This window comes from Schistocerca nitens, chromosome 3 (assembly GCF_023898315.1).
Source record: "Schistocerca nitens isolate TAMUIC-IGC-003100 chromosome 3, iqSchNite1.1, whole genome shotgun sequence".
In the NCBI taxonomy this organism is placed as follows: domain Eukaryota; kingdom Metazoa; phylum Arthropoda; class Insecta; order Orthoptera; family Acrididae; genus Schistocerca; species Schistocerca nitens.
In genome coordinates, this window is record NC_064616.1 from 507,557,060 (window position 1) to 507,580,777 (window position 23,718).

Below are 23,718 nucleotides of genomic sequence, written 5' to 3' on the forward strand. Positions count from 1 at the left end.
GGCAACCAAGATGAAGCCGAAGGCACGACGAACATAAGAACCATGGACAGAGGACCGGAAACGAACACAGCGAGCGAATGAGGGATGTTTGGGCAGCAAGGAAGGCAGCAAAAGGAATTGGCCATGTAATGTAGTCTAACTGCGGTCTTTAAGGGAAAAACACTAATAATAATAATAATAATAATAATAATAATAATAATAATAATAATAATAATAATAAACCCCGTGTAGGCCCGGGAAAAGAATAGGCCTCCGGTATGTTCTGCCAGTCGTAAAAGGCGACGAAAAGAACAAACCACTAAGAGGGCTAACCCCCCTTTTAGTGTGATCAGTTGGTTCAGGACAGAACTAAAGAAGCCTCGGACAAGCGCCGTCGTGGTAGGGGACGACGCTTTAACCCTATGCCCACCCACAATAGTAACGACACTGCTAGCCAACTGGAAGATTTAAATCCAAATAGAGGTGTTTTGCAGGATATGCTTCCTGCAACCATCCTAGAAGGAAAACAAAGACAGAGGATGAGATGGTCAGATGAAGTTAATCAACACCTCATGTTCTGTTATTACCAAGCAACAAACCTAGGAACCAACACAACTGGATACAGATCACAAGTATACACAACATTTATTACCAGATATCCAGATTTAAAATTTTTAACGGAACAACTAGCTGATCAGATCCGTGTAATAATCAAAAATAACAGGACACCCCAGTCAGAATTAGAAAACATCAAACAACAAGTACAACAAATACTGGAACAAAATAAAGTGCTATCAGAAGAAGAAAATACAGTAATGGACTCAAAAATCCCAGAGCAAACAAACAAAGAACAACACGCATCAATTACACAATCAGAGGAAAACGAAATCTTAAGACAGCCACCAGAACAAGCACAAACAGAACACGAAGTTACACACATGTTAGATATAGAAGAAAAATTTCAGCTGACATATATAGAATACAAAGACACAAATACAGACATTAGACCATTCTTGCATAGACCGCCAAATAACCCACAAGTCGAAACAATAAAAACTATCAACAATTATACACAACAAAATAAATGAAAACAACTATGGAAGAGTTACAACTACTGGTTTATATAGGAGCACTCACTCACTACACTAAATATACACACTAGGCACAGATCAGAACCAACCAACACACAGAAGAAACCCACAAAACCAGCATGGCAACACAGGCTACAGATCAGAATAGAAAAACTGAGAAAAGACGTCGGACAGCTGACAATTTATAAGAAATGAAATGTCAGAAAAAAAAAACGAAAAAGGTTAGGTAAAATCTCACAACAAGAAGCGATAGAGCAATTAGATGAAAAGAAGCAGAAATTACAAGCATTGGCCAAACGACTTAGAAGATACAAAAAAAGTGAAAATAGAAGGAAACAAAACCAAACATTCAACACAAAACAAAAGAAATTTTACCAGACAATAGATAACACACACATTAAAATAGACAATCAACCAAAAATAACAGACATGGAACACTTCTGGAGCAACATATGGTCAAACCCGGTACAACAGACATGCACGATGGATACAAAGCAGAAACAGACTCATACAAGATGATACCACAAATGCCTGAAGTGATAATTTTGCAACATGAAGTCACCCGAGCAATTAATTCTACGCACAATTGGAAAGCCCCTGGAAATGATAAAATAGCAAATTTCTGGCTAAAGAAGTTCACCTCAACACATTCACATCTAACTAAATTATTTAACAGTTACATTGCAGACCCACACACATTCCGTGATACACTCACACAAGGAATAACTTATCTGAAACCTAAAGATCAAGCAGACACAGGAAACCCAGCTAAATATCGCCCCATAACATGCCTACCAACAATATACAAAATATTAACTTCAGTCATTACACAGAAATTAATGACACATACAACACAGAACAAAATTACAAATGAAGAACAAAATGGCTGCTGCAGAGGAGCACGAGGATGTAAAGAGCAACTGATAATAGATGCAGAGGTGACATATCAAGCTAAAACTAAACAAAGGTCACTACACTACGCACACATTGATTACCAAAAAGCTTTTGATAGTGTACCCCACTCATGGTTACTACAAATATTGGAAATTTACAAAGTAGATCCTAAATTGATACAGTTACTAAACATAGTAATGAAAAATTGGAAAACCACACTTAATATCCAAACAAATACAAATACGAAACTTCCTGGCAGATTAAAACTGTGTGCCCGACCGAGACTCTAACTCGGGACCTTTGCCTTTCGCGGGCAAGTGCTCTACCATCTGAGCTACCGAAGCACGACTCACGCCCTGTCCTCACAGCTTTACTTCTGCCAGTATCTCGTCTCCTACCTTCCAAACTTTACAGAAGCTCTCCTGCGAAACTTGCAGAACTAGCACTCCTGACAGAAAATATTGTGGAGACATGGCTTAGCCACAGCCTGGGGGATGTTTCCAGAATGAGATTTTCACTCTGCAGCGGAGTGTGCGCTGATATGAAACGTCCTGGCAGATTAAAACTGTGTCGGGCACACAGTTTTAATCTGCCAGGAAGTTTCGTATCAGCGCACACTCCGCTGCAGAGTGAAAATCTCATTCTGGAAATACAAATACCACATCACAGCCAATACAGATTAAGCGTGGAATATACCAAGGAGGCTCATTAAGTCCTTTCTGGTTCTGCCTTGCTCGGAACCCACTATCCAACATGCTAAATAATATGATGGATACAATATTACTGGAAGATACCCACACAAAATCACAGATTTGCTATACAAGGATGATCTAAAACTACTGGCAGCAACAAATCAACAACTCAACCAATTACTAAAGATAACAGAAGTATTCAGCAATGATATAAATATGGCTTTTGGAACAGACAAATGTAAGAAAAATAGCAGTCAAAGAAAAACAAACTAAACAAGAAGATTACATATTGGATAACCACAGCGACTGCATAGAAGCGATGGAAAAAACAGATGCCTATAAATATCTAGGATACAGACAAAAAATAGGAATGGATAATACAAATATTAAAGAAGAACTAAAAGAAAAATATAGACAGAGACTAACAATACTGAAAACCGAATTGACAGCAAGAAACAAGACCAAAGCTATAAATACTAATGCTATACCAATATTGACCTACTCATTTGGAGTAGTGAAATGGAGTAACACAGACCTAGAAGCACTCAATACACTTACACGATCACAATGCCACAAATATACACTCCGGGAAATGGAAAAAAAGAACACATTGACACCGGTGTGTCAGACCCACCATACTTGCTCCGGACACTGCGAGAGGGCTGTACAAGCAATGATCACACGCACAGCACAGCGGACACACCAGGAACCGCGGTGTTGGTCGTCGAATGGCGCTAGCTGCGCAGCATTTGTGCACCGCCGCCGTCAGTGTCAGCCAGTTTGCCGTGGCATACGGAGCTCCATCGCAGTCTTTAACACTGGTAGCATGCCGCGACCGCGCGGACGTGAACCGTATGTGCAGTTGACGGACTTTGAGCGAGGGCGTATAGTGGGCATGCGGGAGGCCGGGTGGACGTACCGCCGAATTACTCAACACGTGGGGCGTGAGGACTCCACAGTACATCGATGTTGTCGCCAGTGGTCGGCGGAAGGTGCACGTGCCCGTCGACCTGGGACCGGACCGCAGCGACGCACGGATGCACGCCAAGACCGTAGGATCCTACGCAGTGCCGTAGGGGACCGCACCGCCACTTCCCAGCAAATTAGGGACACTGTTGCTCCTGGGGTATCGGCGAGGACCATTCGCAACCGTCTCCATGAAGCTGGGCTACGGTCCCGCACACCGTTAGGCCGTCTTCCGCTCACGCCCCAACATCGTGCAGCCCGCCTCCAGTGGTGTCGCGACAGGCGTGAATGGAGGGACGAATGGAGACGTGTCGTCTTCAGCGATGAGAGTCGCTTCTGCCTTGGTGCCAATGATGGTCGTATGCGTGTTTGGCGCCGTGCAGGTGAGCGCCACAATCAGGACTGCATACGACCGAGGCACACAGGGCCAACACCCGGCATCATGGTGTGGGGAGCGATCTCCTACACTGGCCGTACACCACTGGTGATCGCCGAGGGGACACTGAATAGTGCACGGTACATCCAAACCGTCATCGAACCCATCGTTCTACCATTCCTAGACCGGCAAGGGAACTTGCTGTTCCAACAGGACAATGCACGTCCGCATGTATCCCGTGCCACCCAACGTGCTCTAGAAGGTTTAAGTCAACTACCCTGGCCAGCAAGATCTCCGGATCTGTCCACCATTGAGCATGTTTGGGACTGGATGAAGCGTCGTCTCACGCGGTCTGCACGTCCAGCACGAACGCTGGTCCAACTGAGGCGCCAGGTGGAAATGGCATGGCAAGCCGTTCCACAGGACTACATCCAGCATCTCTACGATCGTCTCCATGGGAGAATAGCAGCCTGCATTGCTGCGAAAGGTGGATATACACTGTACTAGTGCCGACATTGTGCACGCTCTGTTGCCTGTGTCTATGTGCCTGTGGTTCTGTCAGTGTGATCATGTGATGTATCTGACCCCAGGAATGTGTCAATAAAGTTTCCCCTTCCTGGGACAATGAATTCACGGTGTTCTTATTTCAATTTCCAGGAGTGTAGAATACATCACATACATTCAGCAACATAAAGATTCACATTAATCAGAAAGGAAGGATGGTTCAAATGGCTCTGAGCACTATGGGACTCAACTCCTCAGGTCATTAGTCCCCTAGAACTTAGAACTACTTAAACCTAACTAACTTAAGGACATCACACACATCCATGCCCGAGGCAAGATTCGAACCTGCGACCGTAGCGGTCGCGCGGTTCCTGACTGATGCGCCTAGAATCGCTCGACCACACCGGCCGACCACAAGATAACACATTTTTTGTTAATACAAGTATGGGTCAACCCATCATCTCACAGATGTGCAATAACAGTTGTTTGAACACATTTTTATTCTTACAGCTCCTGCTAGCTGCTTACCACTCTTGCCAGACGATACGATTGTAGTCTTACCAAACAGCTTTTGTGATTAGAGTTCTGGTACTAGTGTGTGGATGCTACTCACACTGCATTTCCGTAACAGCTGCACAGCAAAGCAGCCTATGGACAGAGTGATTGAGATTCATGGAGTAGGGGGGTCCACGTTTATCAGTTTGTGTAGGCTGTTCCACAGTTTCCATCATCTACTGTCTGCTAGTTGATGTTTACCTTGGGATCGCAGCCGCATATACGAAAAGGTGATGGCTAGTCGCGCTCTGATCACAATTCCCAGAGCTGGCTGCAAGCTCTCAGTGTCGCAGTCGAGACCTGGACAGTTCACTATTTCTATTCTTGCCTGTTTTTTGCAGTTCAGTACACTCTTTCTGTTTTCGTATTTGATCTGTGTTCAGTTTTTGACGGGCCGTCCACTGGGTCCTCTTAACAATAAGTCTGAGGGGAGTGTGATGTTAGTTTCCCATATGAGAAGCGTAAGAGCCTAAAGCACATCACCGTCGACTATGAGATTCCTGCATTTATTCATGCTTCTGAAATCTGTTCGTCTTTTGGTGATTCAGGTTTATCTGTGCTGTAGATCCACATTGTATATCCACGAAAAGCTGTATCACAGGTTTCTCTGATATTCACACGGCATTTTGTGTTTGGAGTTCGATGTTTATTGTGCGGAAATAAGCTTTCGTGTGCAATGTAAACATGAACTATGATTATTTTAAATGCTAACAGACAAGAAAAGATGTGAGAACGGGTCGTGCCTCGTGTTTGGGGAGCTCAGGCGGTAGAGCACTTGCCCGCGAGAGGCAATGGTCTCGGTCCGGCACATAGCTTTAATCTGCCAGGAAGTTTCCTATCAGCGCGCATCCCGCTGGAAAATGAAAATCTCACCCTGCGTAGAAAAGAATATACTATCGGCAAAAGTTACCAAAGGAACTAGGGCCTCCGAGAACAGATCCTTTGAGAGAGGGACAACATCAAATTAGCGTGACTGCTGGTGAACGCTTAACTAGGAATTGTACATTTAGCACAATTTGTTTGTACTCAATTTTTCTGAATTTAGGAATTTGTGAACACACGGACTGTATACTCACGAGCCGCCACTGATCACAGGACAGTTACGTGATTACCTCTAACATACTCTTAATTTGCACAAATACCCGAGACTTGTGATTCCTCTGGGTGATCTTGATCAATTCCCAGCGGTTCCTCAGGGGAGCACGACTGGGATGATTGTGAATGTAAGTCGCCTAAGTATGCACCGTGGAGCGAGAGCGAGAGCGAGAGCGAGAGCGAGAGACTTATTGTTAACTCAATTTTTTGTATTTGTAACAGACCTGCACCTTTTCCCCATATTACTCAGACCTTAAGTGTGGCGACCTACAAACAATGAGCTAGTTGTTAAATGTTGATAAGTGAGCAGCTCACTTCCTGCAGTTACAGTAGATTCCCCGTCATTTTATTGTGCTTCCATTGGCTGACAGGGGTTTACAGCTAATTTTATATGACGTGCCCAATGTCAAGTTACGTTATGACCGTCAATAACACACACGATCGCGTAAAACTTGTGGGAGGTTCCCCTGGGTGACATTGATATATCCCCGCGATTCCAGGGAGGGAGAGCGAGGCGATGAGGAGGCACCAAGCAGGTCAAATGTGTAATCTGACTCCAGATATCCTTACTAGTGACCTTTAGATAATATCGTTATATGCACCACACACTACCATCTACTGAAATGCCTGGTTTATGTATCCATGCTGAGAGCTGTTTATCAGCGACGAAGGTCGGAATTTGCACGCGAGTACCGCAACGAACATCCATTGAGAGTCGACAAGCAGCCTTTTAAGACGAATCAGAGAGGGAGGCATTCCGAAGCACGGGGTTTTATCGTCTGGCGAATATTTTTCCTCAGTAGGGCCTGCTGCATGAACTACGTTGAAGTAAGACGTTTCACAATTAAACTATACCTTTCAACCCCTTGAATTTACTTCATGTACAAGATCTGGGTATATGTGAGTGCTGCATTCATTCACTGCTTGAGCTCGTTTTCTGGAACGCACAATGGACCACCTCAAGCTTCCATCCTTCCTTGGGACCTTGTCCAGCAGTGCCTGCAGTGTTTTTTCTGCCGCACTGTTATGCAACGCTGAATGTACGGACATGGTTCGAAGAGCAGAGTGATCTTATCGTATTCCCCTGGCTACCAAATTCCCCGATTCAAGCCCAGTAGAGACTGTGGGACCACCTCAATCGGGCTTGTCGCCCCCATGCTCACCCGAGAAACCTAGCGCAGCTGGCCACGGCACGAGTCGGCATGGCACCATATCCGAGTCGGCATCTCCCAGAACATCAATGACACTTCCTGCATGTCTCCCAGCTGTCTACGCTGCAAAACTTGATTGTTCAGGCTTTTGACAGTTGGTCACAATGTGGTTTTTTTTTGTGGTTTTAGCGCGCACAACGTCAACGGTCATTAGCGCCCAGACTACTTTAGGAATGCACCGCGAGTCACAAGTTTAAAACAGCAACAAAACGGAAAACACGATGAAAGACATACTGACAGGCATAGGATTAAAAAGAAAACAGCATAATCAAATGTCCTTTGAGAGGGTTGTCAAATTGATAAAATGAAGAACGCGAGCAGCTGCTCGTGGGTCATCCGCTAAAATGGCTTTTACAGTACATGGCAGGCCAATATCGAGACGTAGGGTGTTAAAATTCGGACACGACGTTAAAATGTGGCGGACCGTCAGCAATTGCCCACATGGGCAGAACGGCGCCGGCGCAGCCGTCAGCAGATGGCGATGGCTGAACCGGCAGTGGCCAATTCGCAACCGGGCCAAAACTACCTCCTCCCGCCGAGAAGGGCGTGAGGAGGACGTCCAAGCCACGGGTAGAGCTTTCAAGGCCCGAAGCTTGTTGTCTGAAAGTGCAGCCCAATCGGCATGCCACAGCGAGACAATGCGCCGACAAATTACCCTGCTACAATCAGACGAAGGGACACCACAAGAAGCTGTCCGAGGCTGGAGGACCGCAGCCTTGGCCGCGGCATCTGCAGCTTCGTTCCCAGGGATACCGACATGGCCAGGAATCCACATAAAGCTAACCGGAGAACCGACGTCCACCAGCTGCTGAAGAGAGCGTTGGATCCGGTGCACGAAAGGGTGAACCGGGTACGGATCACCGAGGCTCTGGATAGCGCTCAGGGAATCGGAGCAGATGACAGATGCAGAATGTCGGTGGCGGCAGATGTAAAGGACAGCCTGGTAGAGGGCAAAGAGCTCAGCTGTGAAGACCGAACAATGGCCATGGAGCCGATATTGGAAACTTTGTGCCCCGACAATGAAAGAACACCCGACCCCGTCATTGGTCTTTGAGCCATCTGTATAAATGAAGGTCATATTAATGAACTTCGAACGAAGTTCGACAAAACGGGAGTGGTAGACTGAATCGGGGGTAACCTCCTTCGGGAGCGAGCAGAGGTCAAGGTGGACGCGAACCTGAGCCTGGAGCCAAGGTGGCGTGTGGCTCTCGCCCACTCGAAAGGTGGCAGGGAGTGAAAAATGAAGGTGTTGGAGGCGACGAAAGCGAACTCCAGGGGCTAGCAGGGCGGAGACATACAACCCGTATTGACTGTCGAGAGAGTCATCAAAAAAGGAACGATAAGATGGGTGGTCAGGCATTGCCAGTAGCCGACAGGCATACCGACAAAGCAGTATATCGCGCCGGTAGGTGAGTGGCAACTCACCAGCGTCAGCATGAAGACTCTCGACGGGACTAGTATAAAACGCTCCGATCGCAAGTCGTAAACCCCGATGTTGTATGGAGTTGAGGCGGCGTAAGATGGATGGCCGTGCAGAGGAGTATACGAAGCTCCCATAATCCAGCTTGGAGCGGACGATCGACCGATATAGGCGAAGGAGGACGGTTCGATCCGCTCCCCACGACATACCACTGAGAACACGGAGGACATTGAGAGAACGGGTACAACGGGCAGCCAAATAAGACACATGTGGAGACCAACTAAGTTTCCTGTCAAATGTAAGACCTAAAAATTTTGTTGTCTCCACGAATGGGAGAGCAACGGGACCAAGTCGTAAAGACGGTGGGAGAAATTCTTTGTAGCGCCAGAAGTTAATACAGACCGTCTTCTCGGCAGAAAAACGGAAGCCATTGGCGACACTCCACGAGTAAAGACGGTCAAGAGAACGCTGAAGACAGCGCTCCAGGAAACACGTACGCTGCGCGCTGCAATAGATGGTAAAATCGTCCACGAAAAGGGAGCCTGATACATCAGCTGGGAGGCAATCCATTATTGGATTGATCGCTATGGCGAAGAGAGCGACGCTCAAAACTGAGCCCTGTGGTACCCCATTCTCCTGGAGAAAGGTGTCTGACAGGACAGAACCCACACGTACCCTGAACTGTCGATCCATTAAAAAGGAACGAATAAAAAGAGGGAGGCGACCGCGAAGGCCCCATGTATGCATGGTGCGGAGAATGCCCGCCCTCCAACAGGTGTCTTAAGCCTTCTCCAAATCAAAGAACACAGCCGCGGTCGGGCGCTTCCGCAAGAAGTTATTCATAATGAAGGTCGACAAGGTAACCAGATGGTCAACAGCAGACCGGCGCCTACGAAATCCACATTGTACATTGGTAAGTAGGCGTCGAGACTCGAGCAGCCAAACCAAGCGAGAGTTAACCATTCGCTCCATCACTTTACAGACACAGCTGGTAAGCGAGATGGGTCGATAACTGGAGGGCAAGTGCTTGTCCTTCCCCGGCTTAGGAATCGGGACAACAATAGACTCCCGCCAGCATGCGGGAACATGTCCCTCAATCCAGATGCGATTGTAAGTACGAAGAAGAAAACCTTTACCCGCAGGAGAAAGGTTCTTCAGCATCTGATTATGATTAGAATCAGGCCCTGGAGCGGAGGACCGTGATCGGCCAAGTGCGTTTTCGAGTTCCCGCATGGTGAATGGGGCATTATAACTTTCACGATTCGAGGAGCGGAAGTTAGGTGGCCTAGCCTCCTCTACCTGTTTGCGGGGGAGGAAGGCAGGGTGGTAATGAGCCGAGCTCGAAACCTCTGCGAAAAAGCGGCCGAAGGCATTGGAGACAGCCTCAGGGGCCACAAGGACGTCATTCGCGACCGTCAAGCCAGAAACTGGTGAGTGGACCTTAGTGCCAGATAGCCGGCGCAGGCTACCCCAGACAACAGAAGAAGGAGTAAAACTGTTGGAGGTGCTTGTGAAAGCAGCCCAGCTGGCTTTCTTGCTTTCTTTAATAATACGACGACACTGTGCACGTAATCGTTTATAATTGACACAATTCGCCACTGTAGGGTGGCGTTTAAAGGCGCGTAAAGCACGTCGACGAGCACGTAGAGCGTCTCTACATGCTGCGGTCCACCAGGGGACCGGTACGCGACGTGGAGAAGAAGTAGGGTGAGGGATGGAATATTCAGCAGCAGAGAGAATGACTTCCGTGAGGTGTGCGACCTGACTATCGCAGCTTGGGAATGTTTGATCCTGAAAGGTCGCCCTTGAAGAGAAGAGCCCCCAGTCTGCCTTGGAGATGGTCCAACGAGAGGAGCACGGAGAGGGGGTATGCCGCAGGAGATGGATAACACACGGGAAGTGGTCGCTCGAATATGTATCAGAAAGAGCATACCACTCGAACCGGCGTGCAAGTTGGGGAGTACATATAGAGAGATCTAAATGGGAATAGGTGTGAGATGTATCCGAAAGAAAAGTAGGGGCGCCAGTATTGAGGCAGACGAGATTGAGCTGGTTGAAAAGGTCTGCTAACAGGGAGCCCCTCGGGCAGGATGCTGGAGAGCCCCAAAGGGGATGGTGGGCATTGAAGTCTCCAGTTAACAAAAACGGTGCAGGTAGCTGAGCAATAAGTTGCATCATGTCTGCCCTGGTAACGGCAGACGACGATGGAGTGTAAACGGTACAAATGGAAAATGTAAAAGTGGGGAGAGTAATGCGGATGGCAACTGCCTGCAGGCCGGTGTGCAACGTGATGGGATCGTAGTAAATATCATCCCGGACCAGCAACATAACCCCTCCATGAGCTGGGATACCTACCACAGGGGGTAGGTCAAAACGCACAGAGGTGTAGTGTGCCAAGGCAATTTGATCGCATGGGCGTAGCTTCGTTTCCTGGAGGGCTACGACGAGCGGACGGTGCAAGCGAAGCAGCAACTTCAAGTCCTCGCGGTTGGAGCGAATGCTGCGAATATTCCAGTGAATAAGTGCCATCGTAAGAAAAAAGGAAGATGAAAGAAGGGGTCACCTCGAAGGCCGCTGAGGGCCTGGCTTCGAGCGAGCACTGCCGCCGCTATCAGTAGGCGGACAGTCATCGTCCATTGGGTCTAGAGGTTCATCGGCCATCTTGGGAAGATGGCCGGGAGGGGGAGCTTCCTCCGCCGGTTAACGGCCAGATGTTCGGCTACCAGCGGTGCGGCCAGGCGAAAGGGATGACGGCCTGGGGCGGCAACCGCTGGGTGGCGCAGGAGAAGAAATGCGCCGTGGCGGAGAAGGAGAACTGTGCTTCCTATTAGCCTTCTTGGATGGTCGTTTGGTGGAAGTACCGGACGAAGGCTGGGAGGTCGAGGTACGTAGGAAGTCTGCACGGGACGGTTCCTTCTTGAAGGCCCGTGCATCTGACTTCTGGGTCTTCGTCTTAGCAGAAGCTGATGAAGGGGGCTGGTGTCTGTGGGGTGATGGGACGAAGAGGAGACGTCGACCGCGCGATCTTAGCACTGGCCGAACGGACGACCGTGGTGCTGAAGGTCAGATCGCAGGTCTGGGTTGCCACCTCCCTGGTAGTCCGAGGAGAGGCGAGGACAGTACTGTATTTCCCCGCTGGGAGCAGCGTGGGCTTCCTACTAGCCAATAGCTTGCGAGCAGCCGAGGTGGACACTTTCTCTTTGACCCGAATTTCTTGGATACAGCGTTCTTCTTTATAGACAGGACAGTCGCGGGAGGATGCAGCATGGTCACCCTGACAGTTCACACAACGAGGAGACGGAGGTGGACAGTCACCCTCATGGGCATCCCTGCCACAAGTGACACATTTAGCCGCATTGGAACAAGATTGGCGAGTGTGATTGAAACGCTGACACTGGTAGCAGCGCGTAGGTGTCGGGACATAGGGGCGAACAGAAATAACCTCGTAGCCCGCTTTGATGCGCGATGGCAGCTGAACACTATCGAAGGTCAAGAAAAGTGTCCGGGTCGGTAAAAGGTCATTGTTGACCTTTTTCATGACCCTATGGACAGCCGTCACGCCCTGCTCAGCGAGGAAAGATTGAATCTCCTCGTCAGTCAAACCGTCGAGGGATCTAGTGTAGACCACACCACGAGACGAATTCAAAGTTCGGTGAGCCTCCACCCGGACAGGGAACGTGTACAGGAGTGTGGCCCGAAGCAGTTTTTGTGCCTGAAAGGCGCTCTCAGTTTCGAGTAATAAGGTACCGTTACGCAACCTGGTACAGGATTTGACAGATCCGGCTATGGCATCGACGCCCTTCTGGATAACGAAAGGGTTGACAGAGGAAAAATCCTTTCCGTCCTCAGATCGAGAAACGACGAGGAACTGTGGGGCAGGCGGTAGTACTTTTGTCACTGGTAGCTGGTCACGTTTCCGTTTTTGGGCAGAAGTCGAGAGAGATGGAGTGAAATCCATTGCGGAGAAATCCCCCATGATTGCCAGCGTCTCCGATGGCGCGCTCCTTCCTTGTGGGGACCCTCTCAGAGGGCACTCCCGCCTTAGGTGAATGTTTACACCTCAGGTCACACCTCCCGAGAAACAGACGGAGGGACCAATCGGCATGGTCAGAAGGTATCAGCTCAGGCAATCACCCCTCCCCGGGCCTGGCCTGGCCTTTACCAGGGGGTACGCGCGTGCCTTACATGTCTACCCAGGGCGGGGAATTACGCGTTACCCCGTCACCGGCTACGCGTGCGAATGCGTGGGTCGGCCTTCAGGCGCGCACAGGGAGGAAGGAAGAAGAGGAAAAAGGAGAGAGAGAGAGAGAGAGAGAGAGAGAGAGAGAGAGAGAGAGAGAACAGTGTCTCAAACGCCGAGGCGGAGACCAGAGAAGGCAATGAGAAGAAGGCAATGAGAAGAAGGCATTGAGAAGAAGGCATTGAGAAGAAGGCATTGAGAAGAAGGCAATGAGAAGAAGGCAATGAGAAGAAGGCAATGAGAAGAAGGCAATGAGAAGAAGGCAATGAGAAGAAGGCAATGAGAAGAAGGCAATGAGAAGAAGGCAATGAGAAGAAGGCAATGAGAAGAAGGCAATGAGAAGAAGGCAATGAGAAGAAGGCAATGAGAAGAAGGCAATGAGAAGAAGGCAATGAGAAGAAGGCAATGAGAAGAAGGCAATGAGAAGAAGGCAATGAGAAGAAGGCAATGAGAAGAAGGCAATGAGAAGAAGGCAATGAGAAGAAGGCAATGAGAAGAAGGCAATGAGAAGAAGGCAATGAGAAGAAGGCAATGAGAAGAAGGCAATGAGAAGAAGGCAATGAGAAGAAGGCAATGAGAAGAAGGCAATGAGAAGAAGGCAATGAGAAGAAGGCAATGAGAAGAAGGCAATGAGAAGAAGGCAATGAGAAGAAGGCAATGAGAAGAAGGCAATGAGAAGAAGGCAATGAGAAGAAGGCAATGAGAAGAAGGCAATGAGAAGAAGGCAATGAGAAGAAGGCAATGAGAAGAAGGCAATGAGAAGAAGGCAATGAGAAGAAGGCAATGAGAAGAAGGCAATGAGAAGAAGGCAATGAGAAGAAGGCAATGAGAAGAAGGCAATGAGAAGAAGGCAATGAGAAGAAGGCAATGAGAAGAAGGCAATGAGAAGAAGGCAATGAGAAGAAGGCAATGAGAAGAAGGCAATGTGAAGAAGGCAATGTGAAGAAGGCAATGAGAAGAAGGCAATGAGAAGAAGGCAATGAGAAGAAGGCAATGAGAAGAAGGCAATGAGAAGAAGGCAATGAGAAGAAGGCAATGAGAAGAAGGCAATGAGAAGAAGGCAATGAGAAGAAGGCAATGAGAAGAAGGCAATGAGAAGAAGGCAATGAGAAGAAGGCAATGAGAAGAAGGCAATGAGAAGAAGGCAATGAGAAGAAGGCAATGAGAAGAAGGCAATGAGAAGAAGGCAATGAGAAGAAGGCAATGAGAAGAAGGCAATGAGAAGAAGGCAATGAGAAGAAGGCAATGAGAAGAAGGCAATGAGAAGAAGGCAATGAGAAGAAGGCAATGAGAAGAAGGCAATGAGAAGAAGGCAATGAGAAGAAGGCAAGGAGAAGAAGGCAATGGGAAGGCAAGGAGAAGAAGGCAATGGGAAGGCAAGGAGATTATGCAGGGGAAAGAGTAAGGAAGACAGTGAGGTGGAGAAGAGCAACGAAAGGAACCAACCAAAGAAAGGAAGAAACGAGAAGTGAAAAAGCAAAATGACCGCAAATAGAGGTCGTGGAACCGTCCGTCTCCGGACGCAGGCGCTAACTACCCCCTTGAGGGGGAGGGACTCCTTTTAGTCGCCTCTTACGACAGGCAGGAATACCTCGGGCCTATTCTTACCCCGGACCCGCAGGGGGGACAATGTGGTTGGACGGAGTGTAAAACTAGCCTATTGCTGGGCGTTGCCTGGGTATGTATTTTATTCGAATCTACAAGTCTGTCTGTCTGCCTCACTTTGCCCATTTTTGTTTCCCTCTCTACGTTATCAGCCGCAACCAGTAGGAAGTGGACGGTTGTTACTGCACACTATCTCTCCAGCTAGTAAGCCAATATGTGGACAAAGTTTGCTTGGAAGGAAAACGCACGCACAGTCAGCCATATGCAAAACATTAAGCTGTAATGGTATATGCTGTCTTCAAAGCTCATGGGACCAAGAATGGTCACCTCTAGGGAAATCATTACAAGCTTTATTTAATACCGTGTAATTCCGTCATTATACTTTGTAACTGCCTGGATTCAGTTAGGAAATCAGTCCTTGAGGGTATGCAGGTACGTCGCATTCAGATTAAGCCGCTCGTTGAGCATTTGATACGCTCAAACTCAACATAATAGCGCGAAAGTGATGTATGCATTTTATCCACTGTTTCAACATATCCCATATATGTGCATTTTGAGCTTCTCGTGGCGTAATGAATAATTAGATTTAGAGTATGCAGCCCCGTAAATAAAATTTCTTCCGCTGATATTTCGGCCGCGGATCGTCTGGCCATCCTCAGGCTGAGTGGCCGAAATATCAGTGGAGAAAAAAAAAAAAATTTACGCGGCTGCATGCCCGAAATGTAATGGACTATATTCCATAGACAGGTTGAAGTCGGGTGACTTCGCAGGCCAGTCTAAATGTAGTATGGAAAGAGGGGTGTACTGTTCAGAAACTAGTAACATTCTTCCAGCCCGATTAACTTTGTTTTAGTGTGTCCGTGGGAGTAATGGCCTCTAGCAAGTTGAGCAACTCCGAATGTTCAATGGAGTCAGCTCCAGCCGCAATACTCTCACGAACTAGGAATGGACCTTCATTCAACGCCTGTAGCAATTCGTGTACCGTTGGAAGAGATTTTATTTCAAAAACAGTGAAACGGTTCTCCAAACGCTCTTAGGATCTGTTTCCAGCCACAATTCTGACGTTTTGTGGCCACACGTGTTAGACCACCGCTTTCACACAAGTTGAACAATCCGCCGCGAGACAACATATCCAGCAAATTCGTGCACCGTATGACCACGGGTATCGCCAGACGAATGACCCTTTTTTGCCACCCACGTCCTTGCTTTTTGCAAGTTTACGTACAGTGTCCACTTAGGACACGAATGTCACTGACAACTACTTTCTTAAAGTTACGTAGAGGCAATGGGCGTGTAGCTGAGCACGTGACTCACTGCGCCATCTGCAAAGGTTTAACGAGTCATCTGCGTGCGCACTGGGAAGACTTCGTCCGGTGAGCCTTTAGTAATTTTAGCTAGTCCGCTACAACAATGAAGAGCTTTGCACACGACTGCATTCAGTTTTGCTTGTCAGCTGACAACACTAATTCCACGAAGTAGCTATCGGGACAGCCAGAGTAGTTTTAACTCCTTAGGTACACCAGCAGATGAAAACTCTTCGCCAATATTTACATTCAGCCACAAGCTTTGTAGTAAGCTGTTTGTTCTAACAATTAGACCTCGTTAATTCTTTCGTATTTTGATAGCCTGAGACCGCGTATGAAACTTTCATACGAAATTAACAAGCAGAGAGCTGCACACAAATAGGGGAAAAACCTATGGTAACTAGTGTGCAAAATCGACCTAGGGACACACACACACACACACACACACACACACACACACACACACACACACACACACACACACACACACACACACACACACACACACACACACAGCATTGCCACCACTATCAGAAATTAAAGGCTGAATAGAACCTTATTTTAGTAACTCAGCAGTGCTGTGGTGCTTAGGGCTCCGACGATAACCGAATTATGGAAACACCATACAAGTACCTTGAAAGTATTACTGACAAACTAAGCTGATGACTTGATCCGTGGATAAGCTACGGCTATTATTTTTAAGGTAGACCATGTGAAATTTTTATGAAAGAAACTTCGGGAAGTATTTAAGATACCCTAGATACAATCAAGTTACGTATTCATACAACAGGAGGGACTAAAAGTAACGGAGCTGAGGAAAATTATAAAGACTATCGTGGAACAACGGTGATGTTAACAGAAACTAGGCCTACTTGGTACAGGTTGATCAATGACATATTTTAAGTATCGTATCATAGCACTAAGCGATGGAATATTTACCTCAAGGGCGGATTGGTGGCCGCGCCAATACATGAAGTACTACACCCAGTATGTGTTAAACCTTGTTCTACCGAGAGTGCCAATTGCGAGAGGTAACAGCTGTTTTGTCCAAATCCAGATTCTGGGATGAATGTACTAGACGTCATGAAAATAGGAACTTCAGCAAACTGTCCTGTATTCACTACTATCGTATATGTTAACGGTATCATGAAATGTTATCTTTACGAAGATTTGCGGCAAACTTAATTAACACTTACGCAGGAACAAATGCTGCACGGTCATCCGCACAGGCGAAAGTGGCTATATTTTAAATTCCGCATCGAAATTTATTAATAGCATGACCGTTTGCTGGTCCAAACGATTGCCCCAGGTAGTTTTTATTCTCATACGCGACGGTGAGTCATGTCGCAGGTTCGAGCAGATAGGATCAGTCATAGGCCATCCGTGCATTGATTGCAGACACCCTTCAACTACAGCTGTGGTCCCGTTCGGTAGGTGAATGTTACGATTTCTGGCGGCTACCGCGTAATGTAGACCATACTGTAATGGTGTCTTCACGTCATGTCATGTCACTACAGGAATTACGGGCTTCATGAACCCACTGTTCAGCAGTTTCTAGGAATTTGTACTTTGAATATCAACGACTGCAAGTCGTTGACGAAAATAGGGAGAAAAACCCTTAGGGTAGATTTCCTTTAGTTTTTGGGTTCTAGTTGCGTAAGACTCAAAATACAGCAAACTTTCGTTTTGGACATGCTAACTTTATTAAACGTGGCCAACATTTAAAATTCCACAGAAACAAAGTCTCCTGTACAGAGGTTTCAGAGCAATAAAATTTTAAATCCATTGTATGTCCTCGCCACGTCTAGTGAAGTATGCTAGTTCCAATACGCATTCTCTTAACCATTATGCTTGCTTAATTTTGCATATTCGTCCAGACTTCATGCAGATGTTTGAGAATGCCATGTCGTCCAGAGCATTACATTGTTTCGTGGTTACACAGTCTGTTCCGCTACTCCCGATCCCAAGACAGAAGCTTGGCTCAGGGAAGTCCTAAGCTCTGCTGCAGCCACAGGCTCATCTGGTCTGAATTTGTAGAAGATACCCGCAACAACACCGCCTACGGACGGCCCCACCCAGTACACCTGCAAGAGAAGGGCCGAGTAAATATGGCAAAGTGTCAAAATTTAGTTTTGTGAGTAACTCACTATCACACGTTTCACTTTTCGTTTAATACACACCCAATGGTTTGTCCATGAGCCTGTAACGAAAGCAGGTCCGAAGGAACGAGCCGGATTCATACTAGCTCCAGTATACTGCATCTGCAAAGAAGGTAATTAAGTCATGGATGATTCCTCAGGAATATTTCTTCCTTACATTTAAATTAATCTGAATGACTGTACAGCTTATTGGGTAGTAGGCGTTCGAGTCATTCAGATGCGATTTCTTTTTCCGTTGCAAACAGGTTTTGCTCTGATCATGTACAAACTAAACAATTTTTCAACGTTGACCATTTGGGCGCAATGCTCTATAACATCTTACCGATTATCTGATTTTGTAGTAGTTTTATCTTCCTCAGAGATTTATCTCTAACGTTCTCACATTTTAAATCCGGAGCTTCGTGCTTTAACTATACGTGGGCACTTAGTCTGGCATGTACTGAACCTGACTTCAGTGTTAGTTACAAGGAAGAACTTAATTTGGCGTACAAAACAAATGCGATACGGAGAGTTAATCGAGAGCAGATTTATAGTTACCAGATTCTGACCTTTGCGTCAGTGTCATTTTGATTGCTCTCTAAATACCAAATAGTGTCTAAACATTCAAGAGTAATTTTATTTATATTATCCGTTATGGGTAGCTATTGACTGGAACTGAACAGCGAAAAAACTGGAAAAGTTCTCCAGCTGCAGAACTTGTCAATACGGAAGTTTAACTGAAGGTATAATTGTTGACCGACATTGAACTGTCCACACTTCATATCTCAAAAGAGATATGATTTTGCAGAACCTGACGCCATGCGTTAATGGTCGAATTGCGGAATAAGGAACAGCGGTGAAGTGTTCAGTAGCTAGGCAAATATCTTAACCTTTATGAAATTACCAGTTTTATGTACAAATATACGTCAAACGTGTGTTGTCGGTTCTTGTATATTAATCCAGGCACTAATCTACATTACTTCCACAATTACATCTGCAGCTGACGTAGGAAGAGTTTCAACGTTAGCACAGTAGTGGTCCATAGGCAACTATGGAACCGCATCACTCATCGAAATTAAGCCTTACTGCACCGATGCACAGGGTCCCTTGGCGGCCGATGAACATACCGCGAACAAGTGGCAGGCCGTCACGGAGAGACCGATAGTGAAAGGTCCTGCGGCTGCCGCCCCTCTCGCGGCGCCCAACACTGCGCTGTACACGGCCATCACGAGCACGAAAGAGATGAGCATCTCCACGAAGTAGCCCTGCGTCGGTGTCACGTGCCGATTCAAGGCAGTAACGCCCAGCGTTGCGACCGTCTCGTTGGGTGTCAGGGCCTGCAACAACCACAACACGGTTACAAGACGGCTGCTGCTGCGGCAGAAAGTACTATGTTCAATTACCTCAGATCTTAAGTTGACGTAGCAGCACGAAAATTAAGGCACTTAATGTTCCCTACGGTTAACTAGGGATAGGCTACGATCGCGCGACGTGAAGGCAATTTCTCGAGAATTGTCTCTGGTACGCTCGAGAAGTTTACAGTGCTGCATTCTGAGAAATTGCGCAAACCTTCAGTACACGAAGCACTGAGCCGCAGCGGTCTTACTCGTCGTACGTACGTACATCGAAAACTTTGAAACTATGTGTTATCAACTGTACTACCGTTATGAATGTTTTCTGAAGTATTAAAATGTCTCGTACGACAAAAATCATAGAATTGTTTAAAATTAAGCATAGAATTCGCATGAAACAAGCTTTATTCTTACAAAATATATTACCTTTTACATTTTGGATGTATGCGTGCATCCTTAAATGTAAAGGATAAGTGCTATAGCCTTTTTTTATAGCAAAACTGCGTACATACGTTTACTTACTGAAGAAAGTAAACAAAAGTTGTTCAGCAGAAGGCATTTTTACATCCCATTGCTGCACTGCCGTCGATTTTTGTTTAGATGATTTTATTAATTGGCCTTTTAGTCGGCTTCTTTGTTTATAAGTAGTCCTGTTTTCGAAAATATTTTTTCACTGGAAACAGAAGTTGCAGGTATTGCAAGGTGTTCTTTGCCACGACAGCTAGACCTGAGTAAATTCATTTTTTTCCAGTAGTGAAGGATTATCCGTGCGTTGTAGGTACGGTTCTTCCAAATATCGTACGTCCAGATCTATGCTATCACAACCGCTTTTCATTAGATTATTGGAAACCTCTTCATCGAAAGAAGCCCAAAAGGAACTACTGGCGTTTTGTAGTAAATGGTACTCGTGGCTAGTGTCGTTAGCAGCCGAATGAGTAGATCGTACGGTCTACCACGTTTGTGCACTCTGCACTTAGGCTTGCAACGGCATGTTTTGAATGCATGGGATTCGTAAATGGTAACGTTTTGAATCTTGGGTCGATAACTGTGGCAACGGCATGTACTTTGTTTCTATTAATCGTAGAGTGACTTAGTTGTGCAGATGTTGCTGTAGCTCTTGCGCTGCCGTGGTAGCCCACTTCTCATTGCATACGGTTAGGATTAGCTGTCCGATTATTGGAACAGCTTTCGAAAGATGTACAGTTTCCAAATGGCTCCAGTACACAAACATTCGCTCAAAATTCGCCACTCTTCACCTGTGAGGTTCTCTCTACCTGAATACAAAGATGATAAACAGGCTGCAATGCATTCCTTTTGCTCCACTAGACGTTTTAGCATATAAAACGTACTGTTGGATCGGGTTTCGGTTTCCTGAATCAATTTATGAACAAGTTTTTTCATTAGATCCTGGATCACATGGAGTTTTTCATTAGCATTGCATCTTGTTTTAAAATAGGTAACAATTTTTTCTGGCCTTTTCCCGCGTTATGCAGAGCTCACTGTTGCTGTTCAAAGAACTTTCAACAACTAAATTGATGGTGTGTGCTAAACAAGGCACATGTTTCATAGCTATGTTGCCACTAAGTTGTACGGCTGCCGTCATGTTACTGGCGTGGTCAATTGTGATGCTTACAACTGTTTTCAATGTTCCATTTTGAAATCACGTTATCTAACGCCTCACTAATATCTAGCGCTGTATGCTTTCCGGGAAACGGAAAGTCGAGAGCTAAAGCTTTCAGGCAGTAGCTAGTGTTAATGAAATGACTAGTTACAACTCACTATTGAGTAAGGTTCAAATGTCGGTCGTTAAAGAAACAAGTAGAGTCTTCCACGACCAAGTTTACAGCCTCTTTCTGTTTATGGTAATCGTCCTCAATCTTGAAGCTCAACTTTTTCGATTTGGTATCTAGTATTGTGGGTGCAACAGTGAAACAGAACGTCAAAAACCAGTGTCCTCGACGATTGAAAGCAGTTGAAAATCGTCTGTTATCATGGCCACTAGTGCATCATCTAGCTATTGTTGCCGTTTAATTCCCTCTATGAAGAGAAACTTAAGATTTAGATCAGTGCTCCTGCAAGGGGATACGTTAGGCTCGACGACTAGTCCAATACAATTACATAAAGTATCGTGAAAAGCTATTATAGTATAGGTTTGATTTTGGGGTATCTTATCGGAGCACGATTAAAAAAATCAATGTTTTTAAGCGTGGCGGACCGCTTCGGACACTATCCGAAGTTTGGCACGGAATTCAGCTTTTGTACCATACGTACCTGGATATTTTGTCTGCCTCGCACTATTGGAAGAATGATCCTCTATATCCACGGACGTCGCTGTTTTATTGCTCGATAAATTGAGCAGTTTAAGGTGTCTAATCATGCCCGTTGTATTTTTTGATACATTACGGAGATTTTTACGACAAATGTTGCAAGTAACGTTATCTCCATCCTCCGTAAAGTATTGCCAGCACCATGATGTTAGTTTTCGAGTGTCCACATTGATTTGAATAACAAGCTAGCTAGCTTGCTTGCCTAGCTGCGACATTTAATTCATAAAACAGCGGCGCGGCGTATGTTGTCGCAGCCAACTGGCGCGCAGCGGCACACGCCGCCGAGCCGTTTCTCGTGAGCTTCTCGAGAATTGAGAACCAGAGGCTCGAGGAATTCTCGGTGCGCTCGAGTCGCCGCGCCTCGTCATCCCATAACTGCGGCTAACAGGGCTCAACAAATTTTGTCTTAGTATTGTTCAGGAAGAAACTTAGAATGAACTCAGGCTAGCTATCACTGACGTGATAATCAGAGACATCAGGAATTTGCCCGTAAGCTGAACGTCCATCAATACGCCAACAATTTGAACCACGTGCTTCCGTTTAGCACCTGTCCTTGCCCGCGTGTAACTAACGCCTACATGTTCAGGAGCCAATAAGGGAACAGGGGTTCCGCACTGAATTCGTTCTAACAGACAGACGATAGCGGAAACTAGGCTTTCGATGTGAAGATTGCAAAGGATTTTAGTCGCTGGTCCCATTAGTATCTTGCTGTCTCAGAACATTCCGTTCTGAACTATTTACGGAATTAATGCGTTGTCTTCTGGCAACTAGCTTCCACGTACAGTCATGGTCAGATTTTAAGGAATCTGAATTCGAGACGTGTATTCACTGTAGTCTAATGTGCGAGTTCGAAACAATCTTTCCTCCCCATTTAATATCTACTTGTTACAGCTAAATAGCTACTTCAACAGGCGTATCTCTGATTACCTGGAGCATGGACGAGCCTGCGGTGGCGCCCACGCACTGCACCGTCACGTACAGCAGAGCTTTCAGCGGGCCTAGGAAGCCGCCCACCACCAGGCCCACAGTCACAGCCGGGTTCACGTGAGCGCCACTTACGTGGCCAAGCATCTGAAATCAAACATTTCGCCAGTTTTATTCACTTTTATCGACGTAACTTCTTACAGTACGACTACCAGGAGAGGCAGTCAGAGTGGAAATTGACAGAGTTAGTTTCAACACTTTGGAACAAGAAGAGCAACTTTTAGTATTTCATGTCGAGTTTCTGTCACAGGATATGTTTGTCTACTAATTCCGAACGAAGCGCTTCGTAACTAGTCTGGAAACATACTTTAACTGCGACGTTTGTCAAACGCTACAGCCGCGCGGGATTAGCCGGGCTGTCTAAGGCGCTGCAGTCATGGACTGTGCGGCTGGTCCCGGCGGAGGTTCGAGTCCTCCCTCGGGCTTGAGGGTAATTTAAATTACGTGTTGTGTAAGCTAAGGGACTGATGACCCCAGCAGTTAAGTCCCGTAAGATTTCACACACGTTTGAACATGTTTTAAACGCTACAAGAAATAGCAAATTTTGTAAGTCCTAATAACTGTGGTATTTTACTCTGTCTTTCATGGCCCTTTATTATTTACTTGCCAATGTGGGGCCAGTGTCTCCAAAATGTGTATAGCCTTTGTGCAAAGCCATGCTGCCCTCAGGTTCCGAAATCTGAACCTGAACTTATAAAAAAAATGGTTCAAATGGCTCTGAGCACTATGGGAGTCAACATCCTAGGTCATAAGTCCCCTAGAACTTAGAACTACTTAAACCTAACTAACTGAAGGACACACACCACACACCCGAGGCAGGATTCGAACCTGCCACCGTTGCAGTCCCGCGGTTCCTGACTGCAGCGCCAGAACCGCACGGCCACCGCGGCCGGCTTGAACTTTCATTTTGAGTAGTAAAAACCTTATGCTGCTTTCACTTTTGTTATCAAAATTTGTGCCGTGGGTCAGTATTAATGGCACTTCG

The 23,718-nt window shown here is 46.4% G+C and overlaps 1 protein-coding gene across 1 annotated transcript in view; it reads right to left on the bottom strand.

Moving 5' to 3' along the window:
• The window catches only part of LOC126249310 (aquaporin AQPAe.a-like), a 76,776-nt gene that overhangs the window by 32,534 nt on the left and 20,524 nt on the right, over positions 1 to 23,718 (bottom strand). The window contains exons 3-6 of the mRNA XM_049950964.1: positions 22,677 to 22,820; positions 19,198 to 19,407; positions 18,113 to 18,193; positions 17,871 to 18,016 (exon numbers count right to left, since the gene is read on the bottom strand). Of these exons, the coding sequence (XP_049806921.1) occupies positions 17,871 to 18,016; positions 18,113 to 18,193; positions 19,198 to 19,407; positions 22,677 to 22,820 (581 nt within the window). The remainder of the gene's footprint in view (positions 1 to 17,870; positions 18,017 to 18,112; positions 18,194 to 19,197; positions 19,408 to 22,676; positions 22,821 to 23,718) is intronic.